General features: G+C 39.1%; 1 protein-coding gene across 1 annotated transcript; it reads right to left on the bottom strand.

The window, feature by feature from the left end:
- Nucleotides 1–14927: 14927 nt before the first annotated feature.
- Nucleotides 14928–15827, bottom strand: LOC145820093 (uncharacterized). The gene is made up of 2 exons (XM_082914706.1): nt 15337–15827; nt 14928–15240 (listed from the first exon to the last, which is right to left on the bottom strand). The coding sequence occupies exons 1-2, from the start codon at nt 15825–15827 to the stop codon at nt 14928–14930; spliced, it is 804 nt and encodes a 267-aa protein (XP_082770832.1).
- Between the last annotated feature and the right edge of the window lie 1688 nt (nt 15828–17515).

Here is a 17515-nt window from a genome sequence, read left to right as displayed (position 1 = left end):
TGCCCAATGCTGAGTGTTGATGATAAGAAAGAAAGAAAGAGAAAGAGAAAGAGAAAGAGAAAGAGAAGAAAAAAAAAAATCTCCAAAACGACGTCGTTGGGCGACAGGGAGGCGCGGCAGGAAAGTGCCACTGAAGATCCGGACTCTCTCATTATACGGACTGTTTGGTCCAGTTTAAACCCAAACTGCAGAGAAGTCATATCTTATAATGTAACCATTCAAAATTGTATTGTTTTGTTTTCTTGGGACAACAACATATTATATAATATATTTGATAATATATATATAAAATAAAACAAAAAAATTAGAAATTTACTTTTGCTTGCATGCGGTTCAATTTCATCAGAATTAAATTTTCCGGCCGATATTGTCAAGTACTTACGAAATTGACTAGTTCTCACCAAAAGGTTAACCGGAATGATATAGGTATATTTGATGGATTAAGACTTAAAAGAATTGAAAAATGAAATCGAATTGTTCTTTCATCTTTGTTAATTTTAGTGAGTTTAGATGTTCTAGAAAAAAAAAAATACTTACTCCTCTTTTCAAACCTCAATCTTATTTTGATCCTTCTCAATAACGTCCAATTAATAAATGAAAATTGTCGAAATAGACAAGTGAAGTAGAAAGGTCTTTGTCAATTTTGTAATTTTAGAAAAGGTCTCTATTATTGTCAGTTTCGTTTAATATAATTTAACTTATAATTTATTAATAGAATTGCTTATTAAATAAAATGTCGCGGCCCAATCTATGCCATACATTTATGAGGTGGCAAACATGCTGGTAAGTTAAATGAATCTCTTTCTTAAAGGTCATAGGATGTTTCCTAATAGCTATCGTTCTCTCTTCCGTAGTGATTTTGCCTAGTATGAAACTGTGTTGAAAAAAGCTTTCCTTCTCCATTGTAGGACTGCCATTAGGAGATTATCTATGGAAAAATAAGGTAAAAGAATTACAATAGATAAAGATTTAACTGGAGACAATACGAAATGTATGTTGCCTTACGACATGTTTTCTTATCCATGGACCCGCTTGAGATAGCTTTAATCAAAGGTATCTTTTGTGATGATTTTAATTTTGATTGGCAAACTGTTGTGCAAAATCTCAAAAATAGGGATCCCAATGTCAAGGAGAAGGATCTAGTTAATCCTTCCACTTCGCCAAAATGAAACCATGCGATGCCCTGGTTTGATAATCTTAGGATGAACGGTAGTATTGCTTCTGATCCATTTCTCATTTTTTTATCAAAAATTTCTGTCATGACCCAATCGCGGGTGCTTAGGATTGAATTCACAACTAACTAATTAATTCTAATTTTAACAAATTAAATGGCGCAGACAGAGACAAGATAAAATAGTAAATAAATTATATAGGTAAATAAATAATTAAAATACTCAATAAATTTAAAAAAAAACATTCATCGGGACTTTTATTTATTTTATTGATGATCAGACAATTATAAAAAATACAGAAAGTCCTTATCAAGTCTTGTGCAAGTCCCATTACATGAGGTTACTACTTTTCCTTACATATCATCACCTGAAAGGGGACAACAGTTATAAGCACGTAACAGAGTGAAAAATATTATACTGAGAGGATAAGGGTATAAAACCATCATGGATAATTATTTAAGCCAAATAGAGAATTGTTTGGTTCGAGTAAGTCATTAAACAACGGAAAAAAATGCAGAATTATAGTAAAATAATCATAATCCCGGTACAAAACAGAATAGAACAAAACATAATAGAGAGTTAATAGATTTATGACAAATAGAGGGTCACAAAGTGACAATCAGAGGCCAATGGTTATTTAAGTCTCCCAAGACATGGGACTATCAGAGAGTCACTAAAGTGACGATTCAGAGGGCCAATGGTTATTTAAGTTTCTCAAGACGTGAGACCTCTGTGGTGGTTCTCACAAAAGTAAATATTTATATACTCATTTTTAGGGGACACTATTGGATTTATGTATTACCTGGGGTATGCCCCTTGTAAACGTGTACATTCTTTGTCTTTAATTTATGACTTACCCACCAACAAAAAAAAAAAAAAAAATTAAAATTTAAATAATCATATCCATGGATTTTAATTTAAGAAAATAGGGTTAATAAAATAATTAATGTAATTGAAACATTAATATAATTTATAAAACATGAATTGCATAAAATAACTTCAAGGCGCTCAAGTATTCTCAAAGATTGACTTGCATTCTGATTATTATCAACTAAAAGTCCAATTCGAAAGCATCAAAAAGACTGCCTTTAGAATACGTTATGGGCATTATGAGTTCCTCATCATGCCATTTGGCATTACAAATGCTCCAGCAGCTTTTATGGACCTCATAAATCGGGGTGTTCAAACCCTATCTTGACGAGTTTGTCATTGTCTTCATTGACGAGATTCTTATACACTCTAAATCACCAGAAGATCATGAACACCACTTGCGAAGAATTTTACAGACACTATGTGATCATAAACTGTAAGCCAAGTTGAAGAAATGTGAGTTCTGGATCACTAGTGTACAATTTCTCGGTCATGTTATAAACAAAGATGGCATCTCAATCGACCCACAGAAGGTTGCATCAATTGTAGATTGGCCACGACCCATTAATGTGACTGTAGTTCGGAGCTTCTTGGGATTGGCATGCTATTATCAATGCTTCGTTCAAGACTTCTGGAAGCATGTGTCACCCTTGACACGACTCACCCAAAAAAACACACCGTTCGAATAGACTGACGAACAGGAAGGTTGCTTCAAAGAGTTGAAAAGCAGACTTCTGTCAGCCTCTATACTAGCCCTTTTTATGGGAATAGATGGCTTTGTAATTTTTAGCGATGCCTCATATAATGGGTTGGGTTGCGTCCTTATACAAAATGGAAAAGTCATTGCATATTCCTCATGTCAACTAAAGACTCACGAGAAGAACTACCCAACCCACGATCTAGAATTGGCTGCGATGATTTTCACCCTCAAGATCTGGCGTCATTATCTCTATGGAGTAATCTGCGAGATTTATATTGATCATAAGAGTCTTAAATATCTATTTACACAAAAAGAACAGAACATGAGGCAACGATGATGGCAAGAATTTATGAAAGACTACGATGTAGAGATCCATCATCATCCAGGTAAAGCTAACATAGTAGTAGACGCATTAAGTCGAAAGACCGCCAGAAGCATGGCATGTACCCTCATTCCCTGCAAGATTAATGGATTGCTCGCCAACGTAATCGTAGAATCCACTTTGATTGAAAAAATTAGAGTGCATTAGTGTGAAGATAAGCTTCTAAAGAAAAAACATGATGAGCAAGGAAGTACACCCGATCTTGATTTCACTATAAGTAATGAGATGCTAAAATTCAAAATCGAATTTGCGTACCTGACATCCTAGAGCTCAAGAAGAAGATATTGGTGGAAGCTCATAACTTGAGATTTGCAGTCCACCCTACAATATAAAGATGTATCATAATCTAAAGGAGCACTTCTAGTGAACATGAATGAAAAAGGACATAGTGAGCCATGTTTCCAAATGCTTGCAATGTTAAGAAGTTAAGGTGGAACATTAGAAACCAGCAGGATTACTACAACCACTCCCCATTACTATGGATTTCATTATCGGACTACCACAATCAGCCTCAAAGAATGATGCAATATGGGCTATAATCGATCGATTGACAAAGTCAGGGCATTTTTTATCTTTTAGAGTTACGTACTTTTTTAATAAGTTTGCCACCTTATACATCAAAGAAATCATTCGATTGCATGACACCCAATTTCAATCGTGTCTAACTAAGACCCTTGATTCATGTCTCACTTCTAGAACAAATTGCAAGAAGCTTTGGGAACTACATTGGAGTTTAGTACTGCCTATCACCAGAAAACTAATGGGCAATCTAAAAGGACAATTCAAACTTTGAAAGACATGTTACAGATATATGTACTAGACCATAAAGGTAACTAGGATGAGCACCTACCTTTAGTGGAATTTGCCTATAACAACAGTTACCAAGCAAGTATTAGAATGACACCATACAAAACACTATATAGAAGGAAGTGTCGATCACCTCTATGTTGGACGAAAATCGAAGACATAAAGTTATTGGGCCCTGAAATCGGGCAAATAACGAGTGATACAATTCAACTCATCCAATAGCGAATTCATACAACCCAGAGCCGCTAGAAAAGATATGCAGATACACGAAGATGGGACTTGGAATTTCAGATAGGAGATCATGTTTTCCTAAAGATCTCACCAATAAGAGGGTTATCCAATTTGGAAAGCAAGGAACGTTAAACCCACGTTACATTAGGCCATTTGAGATACTAGAAATGATTGGTCCTATGGCATATCACCTTACACTGCCACCTGAACTATCCAATGTCCAGAATGTGTTTCACGTTTTGATGCTTCGATGATATCACCGAGATTCTAAGCATGTTGTCGATTACGAGAACCTGAAAGTTTAAGAAGATCTCTCTTATAAAGAACAACCAGTGCAAATTCTCGATCGTCATGATCAAATTCCCTGAAACAAGATCATACCTCTTGTAAAAGTCTTGTGGAGAACTCATCAAGTCAAAAAAACAACATGGGAAGCTGAAAATCAAATGCAGGCCAAATACCCACACCTTTTCGAAAATCAAGGTTCGCCAAGTTTGGGAACAAACTTCTATTTAGAGGGGGAGAAACGTGACACCCCAAATGATTAATTAATTTTAACACCTCATTAATATATTTAATTTAATAGTTATATGTTCTAAAATATAATTTAATTTAAGTTAGCAGTCATTATGTTTAACTAAAACAATAAAATAAAAAATGAATTAAGTAATAAAAATAAGCCTTCCTTGAGAAGAGAAGCTTAGGGAAGGCATTTAAGGAACTTGCCATGTGGTGATGCCACGAGGTTGTCTTGCCCAAATACAATGACCTAGGTGCTGGTACCTTGCCCAAATGCAATGACCCAGGTGCTGGTAAAGCACCTATAAATAGGCGCATGAAGCAAGGAAGATGGAACACGTGAAAGTGTGGTTAGTCAATAAAATGAGTGAACGGAGAAGTAAACGTAAAGGATTAATATTAAAGTGAGTAATATTATATCTTGAGTCATTATAAAATATTTTACATATATCTTGAGTTACCACAATTTATTTTATGCAATCCATGTTTTATAAATTATATTAATATTTTAATTACGTTAATTATTTTATGAACCCTATTTGCTTAAATTAAAATCCATAGATATGATTTTTTTAATTTTAGAAATTATTGGGCAATTTGTATATAAATATTTACTTTTGTGAGAACCACCAAGAAGGTCACATGCCTTGGGGAACTTAAATAACTATTGGCCCTCTGAATCGTCACTTTAGTGACCCTTTGACGGTCCTATGCATTGGGAGACTTAAATCATCATTGGCCTCTGATTAGTCACTTTGTGACCCTCTGTTTGTCATAGATCCATTGAGTCTCTATTCTGTTATATTCTGTTTTGTACCGTGGTTATGATTATTTTGCTATAATTCTGCATTTTGTTTCTGTTATTTAATGACTTACTCGAACCAAACTATTCTATGTTTGGCTTAAATAATTATCCATGGTAGTTTTATACCCTTATACTCTCAGTATAATATTTCTCACTCTGCTACGTGCTTATAACTGTTGTCTCATTTCAAGTGATGATATGTAAGGAAAAGTGGTAACCTCATGTAATGGGACTAGCACAAGACTTGATAAGGACTTTCTATTTTTTTTTTTTTTTTTTATAATTGTCTGATCATTAATAAAATAAACAAAAGTCCCGGGGAATTTTTTTTAAAAAAATTTATTGAGTATTTCGATTATTTATTTATCTATTTAATTTATTTATTACTTTATCTTGTCTTCGCCTGCGCCACTTAATTTGTTAAAATTAGAATTAATTAGCTAGTTGCGAATCCAGCCCTAAGCACCCGGGGTTGGGTCGTGACAAAGGTGGTATCAGAGTTAAGGTTTAAATATATATATATATATATATATATTATTTCTAGATTATTTTGACACATTAGTTATTATATGCATGATCTTTTCTTGCACCATAGTTAATTTTTATGTGATGTAGGCATGTCCGAGCAAAATCTCAGTGAGTTATTTTGGCGTAAGCTCGAGACAATGAGTCTAGTAGGGATCTTAGAAGAGCACCACACTCCTGCGTCGCCAGAGAAATTAAGATACTCTGAAAGTATAATTAGACAACTATACACAATCTTAGACCAACTGATGGACCAGCTAGTATACATGCAAGTTGATCCTGATAACGTAGCATTCCTGCATTGGAGACAGAGCTCCAGCTATACACAAGGAAGATACCTTGGACCTATCCACGTCATCAACTTTGCTCCAAGACTAGATGACCCCTGTTTCACAGTCGCGCCTTTGTCCCTAGCGTTTGCTAAAAGGAGGGGACATATATTTCCCATCGACCATATATTTACCGATACCCCCAACCCTCTGGACATTAGTAATGTCCAGAACGTTGATTTTTGTAATAACTTAACATATCTCAAGACACCTATATGGATTACTGATCGAGCATTTTGGGGAACAGTGTGTCCTCATTTATGTAATCCAGGCAACATGGGTTTGTTTTGGAGTAGCGCAGCTGAGTTGGGAGTTTGACCCCCTCATGCAGCATTATTTTCCATGACTATTTGACTCATCGATCTAGACAACGGAAATGAGGACTCTTTTTGTGAGCTAACCATGTAGTTCAAATTCCTATTTTTGTACTGATAAGATTAGACTTTGACATGACTTCTAACTTATGTAGCACTAACACCATATGTGTATTTATAATAAAATGGGTGTTTATATATATATATATATGTATGTGATATTGGTAAATATGTGTAATGTTTATTAAATTATTTTTTCAAAATCTATACTTACAGTAATAGCCAATGATGGTAACGGAACCAGATGGTCGGTCAGTGAAACAAAACCAATGGAAAGAATCATGGAAAGAGCAGTTCCTAGTTTTTTGTAAGCCCTATAACACAACATATATAATCGAATACCAAAACAGCGAGAAGAGCTAGTTATAGTAAAGCAGTTCCAAGATTTGAAACCCACCACATTCATCGGTGGCTCAAATCCACTAATAGCAGAAGCCTGGGTCAAGGACATGGAGAAGATTTGTTGCGCACTACCTTGTACGGAAAGATAGAAGGTAACCTTCACCACATTTACCTTCAAAGATGCACAAGAATGGTGGCTCCTTACCTTGGAGAAGGAAGAAGTCGTAACTTGGGCAAAATTCTTGGAGGTTTCTTGGAGGTATTCTACGAAAAATACTTATAGGATTCGCTACGCGAACAAAAGGTGTCAAAATTCATACACCTAAAACAAGGAACGATGTCGGTAGCCGAATATGAAAGCAAGTTCACCCAACTAGCTAGATTCACGACATATGTGATTCCCACCAAAACTCGAAAGGCCAAAAAGTTTGAAGCTAGCTTAGATGACCAAATCATAAATAAGATTGAGGTTCTAAAATTGCCAAGTTACGCAGAAGTGGTGGATCAAGCATACATCACTGAAAAAGGAATTAAAACCTCACGTTCTAGGGAAACAAGCCACAAGAAGCGATTTTGGGAAAGAGTCAACAAAATATTTGGTGTTGTATCCCCAAAGAAAGAAAATATGGGCTCAGCCAGTTTGGGCAACCAAAATCCTGTTACCCCCAGAAGCAACGCCATTCCAACTTGTCCTACTTGTGGAGGAACTCATTGGGATGATGCCACCGAGACATGGGAGCATGCTTTAGATGCAGTCAAGTTGGTCATTTACTGAGAGATTGTCCAAAGTTCACTAAACCTATAGTAGGCCCCTCTGAAAGGCCACAATACCTGCTGGTGTGAGGAAAGACCAAAAAGGTCAAGAGAGAGCTTTTGCCTTAGTTCTTAGGAACCTTGAAGGTTACCGAGAATGCTATGTCAAGTACATTTTCTATCTGTGAACATTTAGCTCATGTTCTCATGGACTCTGGTTTGACCCATTTTTTTGTTGCACCACACTTTACTTCCAAATTAACATTGGCACCATAACCCTTGGGATATATACTATCTTTGTCTTTTCCTTCTGGTAATTTCGTTCTTAGTGCACACATATACAAATCTTGCACTATAGCCTTGAAAGGTGAAACCTTATACGTGGATTTGATTCTCTTTCATATTAGTAACTTTGATGTGATCCTAGGGATGATTGGCTTGCTGCCAACCATGCTTTTATTAATTGCACAGCCAAAAAGGCCTCCCACCGATCACCAAACCAAAGCTCATCTTCGATGGAACTGGAGTCTCCACTCCTCCATGTATTACATCGTCCATGACGGCCCAACGATTTCTGAGGAAAGGTTGTTATAGTTATATTTGTTATGTGATCGATACTCGGCAAGTGGACCCCACACTTGATGCAATCCCCGTGGTTTGAGAATTTTCAGATGTCTTTCTTGAGGACTTACTAGGTATCTCGGTCGATCGATAAATTGAGTTCACTATTGAAACTCAATCCGGTATGCAACCGATATCAAAAACCCCTTTACCGTATATCCATGACGGAATTGAAAGAATTGAAGATTCAACTCCAGGAATTACTAGACAAAGGCTTCGTTCGACCAAGTACCTCGTCATGGGGAGCTCCAGTACTGTTCGTAAAGAAAAAGGATGGTACGATGATATTGTGTATCGATTATCAGAAATTGAATAAGGTCATCATCAAGAATTGGTACCCTCAGTCGCGGATTGATGACTTGTAATTTGTGGCAACTTAAGATATACATAAATATTTTATTGTGACTCAAGGTATGATATTACTCACCTTAATATTAATCCCCTTATTTTTACTTCTCCGTTTACCGAAACTCCCTCATTTTACTGATTGACCGCACTTTCACTTGTTCCCTCTTCCTTGCTTCATGCACCTATTTATGGGTGCTTTACTAGTACCTTGGCCATTGCATTTGGGTAAGGTACTATCACTTGGATCATTGTATTTGGGAAAGGCAACCATGTGGTATCACCACATTACAAATTCCTTAAATGCCTTCCCCGAGCTTATTTCCATAAGGCAGGCTTATTCTTATTAGTTAAATCATTTTTTTTTTTGGGTTAAACATAATGACTGCTAACTTAAATTAAATTACATTTTAGCACATATAACTATTAAATTAAATATATTAATGCGGTGTTAAAATTAATTAACCATTTGGGGTGTCACAATTTCAGTTAATTGTGACATAGACGTTGGTTTGAGAAAATATGGTCCATCACAGAGTGAAGCTACTATCAAAAAGTCTCTCAAGTAAAAGTAAAAGTGATATTAGGAAGAAATTTCCTTCTCATTGATCAAAACTTGAGCCAAAATCTTAAATTTGTTGGTAAATTTTGCTTTTTACATCAGTCAAGCTTGTCTGTTGTTGAGGTTCAGACCAATGTTTTGAAAATTAGATTGGATTGGCCAATTTGACTGATTGAGCCACACAGGTTTTGGTCTAGATACACCCAACATTTGAAAATTAGACCAGGCTGGCCAGTTTTACCCATCTAGGTTCTGGTCCGGATACACCCAGCATAATGGGGCGCTAAAAAAAGCAACTTGTAAGATTCAAACTCAACACCTCAAGTATGAGCTTGTCTCTTCTTTTCACTAAACCAACAATCACCTTGTTAAATAATAATAGAAATATTTTATTTAATTATTTATTGTATTCCATTCTTTTTCATTCATCTATTACTGTAATTAACATTTGTACAAAAAATATCAATATGAAAATAAATATTTAAACTCCTATATTTGGCATATAAATATATATATATATGTATATATGTGCGTACCGAATACCGCACTAGATGATTGTGGACCGAAGCTCCGCACCTGATTAGACTATCCAAGAGCTGAGACCCTGTGACAATGAGCACCGTTAGAGTTGCCCAGCCGGAGTTGGCCGGATAACCCCTCCGCTGTGGGAGTAAGCGATTGGAGAAGATGAAATATGCTCTCAAAGTGTAGAGAGTTATGTTTAAGTGAGTATAGTTCAACTCAACTTCGTTACCTTCAATGTGAAGTGAGTGTAGTTTATATACAATCCCTTACTTGTTGCCTAAGGTGGTTTCATGATGTTTTCGGTGCTGCCGAGCTCCCTTGAACATTGCTCAAGGTGGGGGACCACTAGGTAGTTGACAATGGTCCATATACTCATTGTAACAATGCTTATAATAGATCACATTCCTTTGCTCAACTACTTCCGTGATTCTAAGGAGAGAGGACCAGCTGAGGTGGCAGCCGGCACATGTAAGTATTCATAGTTTCCATGTTTCATTGAGGGGTTCCCTCAACTCGGTTCCGTTGTGCCCTGGCTCGGCCTTCCACTAGGCTGTTTCACAGAGATGGGCTGCCCAATTAGATATCTGTGTGTAGGCTCGGTCCACTTTGGTTTCTGACGATGGGTTTGACCCATTAGTCTAGTCCGTGAATTAAGTCCTGTAGCTTGGCCTAGTCTGGTATTGCGGCTGGATTGACCTTTCTACTGCGAGTTGGGCCCAAGTGCTTGAGGACTTGGGTGAACTATTGATCATAGAGTTAGGCTTGATTGGCTTGCCTACACATTCACTTGACCCACATGGACCTGGGTTTAATGGATTGGGCCGGCCCAAGGCTTGGATTCGATCCATTTATATTCTGCATTTTCATTTGCCCCCTAGCTCGCGCGCTAAGGTTCTTTTTGGGGGGAGCTACTGTCTGATACCCCAAACATCGCGTCGCTTTGGATTTGCTCCAGTTCGGCCTTGGTGGCGCTTCGATCCTTACACATGCACTTTGCATGTGTCCTTTCGTGCTGACACGTGGTAGATCGGTATTGGTGTGCAGAGATAATATGCCGATTCCATACTGAAAGGCATGATTTTGTACTTTCACACCAGTTGAGGGTAATAAATGCCCTAGGGCTATCAATTCAAATCCCTTCGTCTATCTTCAAACTTCGAAAGTCCCAAAACCCCTTTCACTCCTCTATCCTGGTTCCAACGATGCTTCTGCCCAGACGCTCATTGCCTTTGTCGAGGGTTATGAACTCTATCATTCTCGTTCCTGTTCAGAAGATCTTCGCACTTTGTCATTTATTCATCAAATCACTATAAGTTCATCTGAAACCCTTCTTTCCTCTTACTTTTCTGTTCACGTCGCTATCATTGGCCCTTGCGCCATTGCTTCTGGCTGCTGGTAGTATTTTTGTGTTTCTTACTCAGCTATAGTTTTACCTTTGCCTTTCTAGATCTAGATAATGGGAAAATTCCATGCATTAGTAGATACCCCCGAGGTGATGGCCCTGTTCTGTCGTTATTACGATATCCCTGACGACATTACCCTTCGTTGGCGAAGGTTGACGCCAAGCGTATAGGCACACAAAATACTGTTGCCTTCCCTGTTACCACTATTGTTGAAAGGGGGGGTTTGGTTTCCTCTGGATCCGTTAGTCCGTCGTTTCCTACACTAGGTCTAACTCACCCAGATGCAAGTTTTTGTGAACCACTTCTGAGTTGTTTGTGGTGTCTCTGTTCTGAACAAGCAATTAGGCCTAAATCTCGACATCTGGGATATCTTAGGTTGTTACACCCTTTCTCACAACAAGGATCACAGTGCCTATTACCTTCGTGTGCGTTCTACTGACTGTCACCTTGTCATCGGTTTACCCAACTCTGACAAGCACAATGATGATTTATTACAAGTTGGTGGGAACTGAGAGTTCCCTACTGGGACTGAGTTCCAGTCTGAGAGGATGCCCCAAAAGGATGGCTGCCCAAGACTAAATCCTGTGCCCTAGTGTCTTTGTACTTTTGTTTATTATTTGACTTGTGTTTAGCTTGAATGCTATACTAATGTTGTTTCCCATCTCTGCAGAGTCTTCCCGCTACCAACGTAGACCAAATCGTGAGAATGTTGAGGCGATTAAGGCCACTTTAAGATACAAAAAGAGATTTGTCCCCAAACTGTTGGATTACCAAGCAACTTACCGAACCACAATTCTGGAAAAAGCAAAGCTTGTTGCTTCCCTGCTTGATTCTGATACTGAGACTGACACACCCTCTGCTCCTTTGGTTACAAACCGCCATCGCGGTCGGAGTTTATCTGTTGAGAGGACTCCTTCTCCTGCTCCCAATTTCAGAGGAGGATGATCTATGTCCAAGACAAGGTTGCTGGTGGACCTAGAGGCGGAAGCCTTTGGCTCTTCTTTTGTTCAGGAGACTTCTTTGGCCAAGACCAAACCGAAGATTCTTATGGATGTAAAACTGGAGATGGGGGCCTCTGTCCCTTCTGCCACTGCTACTGACCCTGCTGCCTCAATTGCTGAGAGGGAAAAGAAGAGGAAGAGAGAGACTGACAAGGCTATAGTTGGCAAGGCTTCTGAAGAGCCTGTTGTGGATGAGTCCTTTGAAAAATGGAAACCGCTAATGCTTCATCAGGGCAAGCCCATTTTTACCTCTGATTCGGTTGTTGTTTCTGGAGATTTTGCTTTTGATTTGACTAAAACCCTGCTAATGCAAGTAGACATGGAAGATCATAACGGACCTCGCGATATCCCAATCTTAAAGGGGACTTTTCAAATGACGACTATTGTGAGTGATTCCTTATTTCTTTTTATGTTCGTTACTGGTTTGTATCATTTTCTTTCCTTTGATACCTGTTTATTTGTTGCGGTGTATCCAGAGGACGCATCTGTCCATCACCCGAGCTGAGGAATTGGAGAAGGTCGTGCTAGAGGCCGCCATGAATGTTGAGAGATTGACAACAAATTTGGCAGCCAAGAAGGAGGGATGCAGGACTGTTGAGAGGGAGGTATTCAGTTTGAATAAAGTTGTCGCTTCTGCTGAGAAGTCCAACGAGGCTACTGTTGGGGTCCAGGCCTAACTCGAAGGGAAGGTGGCAGAGCTGGAGGCGGTTATTGCAGTGATGGATGCTGAACGCTCAACTTTGGAGGCCAAACACTGGTAGCAAGACTGGGAAAGCTGAAGCTGCTTATAAGGAGGAGGTGTTGGTACTGCGTGACAAGCTTTTTCTGAAAGGCTGGATGAGTGCCCTGGCCGCTGCTCACATTCTTGAAGAATCCTCTCTATTTCAAAATGTTCCTGTTCCCTCAAAGTCCTTGAAGACTGCTGCCACCCTTGGTACTCCTTCAGCAAAGATTTCTCTAGGAATTGACTCTACAAATAAGACTTTGGAGAGCAGTGTTGCCAATGAAACAGTGAGTGTTAAAGGGAGTGGAAACTTGGAGACTGAGGCTATGGGAGACGTGGTTAAGGCAGTTTCTGTTTCTCAAGAAGTTGGAGCTGCCTCTACTTTTCCTTTCCAAGATAACATGTACAATACTGTGAATGTTGCCCCTGAAGTTCTTGTTGTTGATGAGAGTTAAGAGTGGTTTTTGTTTGAAAGGACTTGGTGTCTGTTTTTTGACCTTTTTTCTGATACACTGGAGCTCGGTCTTCCTGACGAGTTGCCCCCTTTGATGCCTATTAAGACAATTTTTCTTTTTGCTGCTGCTTTTGTGAGGCTAGCTGTGCATTGGTTGAATGATGGAACATTTTCTTCTTTGTAATCTAGTACTCTGATACTTTCTTATTCTAATGCTCGCATTGTCTATATTGTTTTCCCCCGATCGAGCACTGTTATGACTGCAGGACCAAATAAATGCTCGGTCTGGTCACTTTGATATGCTTGGCTTGAAATCAAAAGAGAATGCCTTACTTAGGTCCATGTTGAGTTCAAGAAAAACAATTGTTTGCCCTTACCTGGAGTTGAGTAAGACTAAGGCTAGGAGCTTGATCTTGAAAGAATTATCCAAGGCAGTTCCAACTTGTGCTTGTATGGAGTAGTACTGAAGTGTTGATGTGTTTATACTTAAGAAATTATGTGATTTCCAGAAAAGAAAATTGATTAGTGAAAGTTCGTTTGTGTGGTTTCCACCAAGCAATTCCACTTAGCATGTTGGAGTGCTAACCAAAACTAAATTCTGTTCAGTCATTCTGAAACGAAGTCCGTTTGGTTAAAACCAAAGCTGAATCCGTTTAATAATCATTAAAGCTAAATCTGTTTGGTTAACACCAAAGCTAAGTCCATTTGATAAATATCAAAGCTAAATCCGTTTGGTAAACACCAAAGCTAATCACTTTGACTTGACATATACCCCTAAGGCTTGGATTAGAAAGAATGGGTTAAGCAATAATCTGTTCTGACCATAAAGTTGTATAGGTGCTAGAAACAAAAGTTCAAAGAAGGGAAGAAGTATTCTTATTAAGCAATAGATAAATGCTTGTACACTTGATGACTAATTTTTGGGGTCTAGTCTATTGATAGTACTTTTTGAGATTGGCTACATTCTAGGTCCGAGGTATGGCTTTGCCCTTGAGATCTTCCAAGTTGTATGCTCTGTTCCTAGCTATAACTATAACCTTGTAGGGACCCTCCCAGTTAGGTCCTAACTTCCCTTCGCCAGGCATCGTTTTGTGGTCCATGACTTTTCTCAAAACCAGCTCTCTAGGTGTAAATTATCTTGGAAAAACTTTCTTATCGAAACTTTTGATAAGCTGCTGCTGATAGGCGATAAGTCTGATCAATATTGCTTTTCTTTGGCCTTCCGCCATATCCAAGGCTTGTGCTATAGCTTCCTTATTATTTGTATCTTCAAACAATTCTGATTGGAGGGTTGGGAGACTGACTTCCAGTGGAATAACAACCTTCATTCCGTAGGTCAAGAAATAGGGTGCTTTCCTTGTTAAGCGCCGTGCTGTGTTTCGGTAGGCCCGTAACACATGGGGCAACTATTCGATCCACTTTCCTTTTGTACTTTCAGCCGCTTTTTTATCGCGTTAATGATGGTCTTGTTTGACGACTCTGCCTACCCATTACTTTGTGGGTAGCTCGGAGAGGAGCTCTGATATTCAATCTTGAGATCGGCACAGAACTTCCTGAAAATCTTTCCATCAAACCTCGTTCCATTGTCTACAATTAATACCCGTGGGATGTCGAAACGGACCACGATATTCCTCATAACAAATCGCTTTGTGTCTGCTTCTTTGATGCTTGCCAGTGCTTCAACTTTCACCCACTTGGTGAAGTAGTCGGTTGCAACGATGAAGAATCGTCTGTTCCCAGTTGCCCATGCCAAAGGTCCAATGTTGTCTAAGCTCCACGGAGCGAAAGGCCATGTGCTAGTAAGTGGAGTAAGATTTTTGGCTGGCTGATGAATTAGTGGAGCAAATCTTTGATACTTATCACACTTTTGAACGTACTGTTGTGCATTTTACTGCATCTGTGGCCACCAGTATCCATGAGTGAAGGCACGGTGTGCCAATGACCTTCCACCAACATGGCTTCCACAAATTCTATCGTGAATTTCATAGAGAACATTCTCGATTAGATTTGGATGCACACATAGCAGATAAGGGCCCAGGTAAGAGTGTCGGTATAATTTCCTAGATGGTGAGATCCAGAACCGAGCTGATCGATGACGAACTATGTTTGCCTCTTTCTTGTCTTCAGGGAGAGTGCCAAATCTTAGAAAAACAAGTATTGGATCCATCTGGCTTGGTTCCAAGTTAGTGCAGAGGACTGAATCTGGAGTTGCAATGTTTGCTTCTGACACAAACTCAACCCAAACTTTTCTAGCATCTTTAGCATCCATTGATGAGCCAAGGCAGGCCAAATTATCAGCATGACTGTTTCTGTCCCGATTGATCCATTCCACTCGTATGGATTGAAATTTCTTAAGTAAATCTCTAGCCTTATCTGTATACATAGCTATTCTTTCATCTCTTGCTTCATAGACCCCAGTGAGTTTATTGACAACCAACAGAGAATCACTGAAAACCAAGAGTTGATCTGCACTGAAGTGTTCGGCACTGCGCAATCCAACCCATAGTGCTTCATATTCTGCCTCGTTGTTAGAGGCCTTCTGTAGACGCGCCCGAACGTCTCTGGAAAATCCCGTTTTGTTCATTGGGCTCACTACAGTTCAGACTCAAATGTCACAGTTCTTAATCTGATCTCGCAAAGTGCCATGCAAGACCGATAAATCACCAAAGAGTCCAAATCTGACAAATCGTTTTGAAAAATTGATTTTTAGAAAGAAGTGCCCAACATGGACTACTTTGCCAGATACAGAGTCGCCACCTAAATATTTTATTTTGGGAAATTTAGGAAACCCTGACTCGTGCCTAAGGCCACATGTCCGTCATCACCAAAGTTGCCTCGGCTCGGGAACTTGGGTACGAGAGGGGAAGGTCATGCAATGAGCACCCCCGCTCGCCCAATCAAAGATCGGCCTTTACTAACATGATATCTTGTTTTTGAAAACACATCTGTTCTTATTCCGGTTATTTAACCTAGAATTACTATGTTATGCGCACAGCAAACAAGTATAGACGAGATCACCTAAATTGGAACAAAGCATTACATATCCGTTTGTTTGAACATGGTTTGAGGTTTGCTACTCACAAGTAGGCTAAATCGAGAATTTCAATGAATTGTCCCAATTCAAGCAATCCCCACAGGCATTCAAGCAGTTAATCACATAAGCAGTTAGCCTCATGGCAAACATGCTTTCATGGCAACGTTAACACACATGCAATATGCTAAAGCGTAAACACTCACAATGTACTCCGAGCCAAAACAGAGAACTAGTTAGAAATCATGCATGATTCTAGTTCATGTTAAGATGGTTAATGCAACACATGCGAAATGCAACTAAGATAGGCTCGACTATTCTAAAATGGCATGTGAAATGCAACAGTTGATACATGTATTCAACTTGGTATTGAAATACAATGCAGTTAGTATGATGCGCCGAGCCTGGTGCATGCAAGACAGATGAATGAATGCAAACATGCGAAGCATAAGGATGCTAATTAAAACATGCCCTAAAACTAACCATCGTAAGCTGGTAAATAAAATGGAGAAAGAAATGGGGGTTGGAAGACATGCATCACACACACGCACACTCATTACAACAGTTGTGCCCTCTCCACGGAGTGTCCGAATAAATAATACAGAACCGACTAATTAACTAACTATTCTAGCTAATTAATTATTACACAACCAAATTGAAACAAATACACATTCTAAGCTAACAAAAGTACTGAAATGGCCTCGTGACGAGGGATGCATGCATGCTCAAATCGCCTCGCTCGGAAATTCGTCGCAATGCCTCGATTTGCCTCTATTTGCAACTGGTCCCAGAACACTGCACAAAGCTTCAGAAGGCTGAAAATCCACCATGGGAACCTGTAGGGATGCTGCCGACCAATTGTTGGCATTGGAGACCACTTGCCGACCACTTTTTATGCTGAAAACTAGAAAAAGTGGTCGGCCAGCCACTTTATCTGGTCGGCCGACCAGTTTTTGCTGCTAGTTTCTGGTTTGCTGCAACAGAGAGCAAGAAAGGAGCATGGCAAAGTATTTGCAACACATGTATGCACAACCACCCTC

The sequence above is a fragment of the Camellia sinensis genome, chromosome 1 (genome assembly GCF_055761805.1).
Source record: "Camellia sinensis isolate YWXY chromosome 1, ASM5576180v1, whole genome shotgun sequence".
NCBI lineage: Eukaryota > Viridiplantae > Streptophyta > Magnoliopsida > Ericales > Theaceae > Camellia > Camellia sinensis.
The sequence above is the reverse complement of the archived record's forward strand: the minus strand, read 5'-3'. Positions and strand labels throughout refer to the sequence as shown.

Excerpts from the sequence above, each read along its gene's own strand:
- LOC145820093 (XM_082914706.1), bottom strand. The coding sequence starts at position 15,827 with ATGTATACAGATAAGGCTAGAGATTTACTTAAGAAATTTCAATCCATA. Across the intron at positions 15,241-15,336 it reads TACTGGTGGCCACAGATGCA|CACATGGCCTTTCGCTCCGT; the intron begins GTAAAATGCACA and ends TCCACTTACTAG.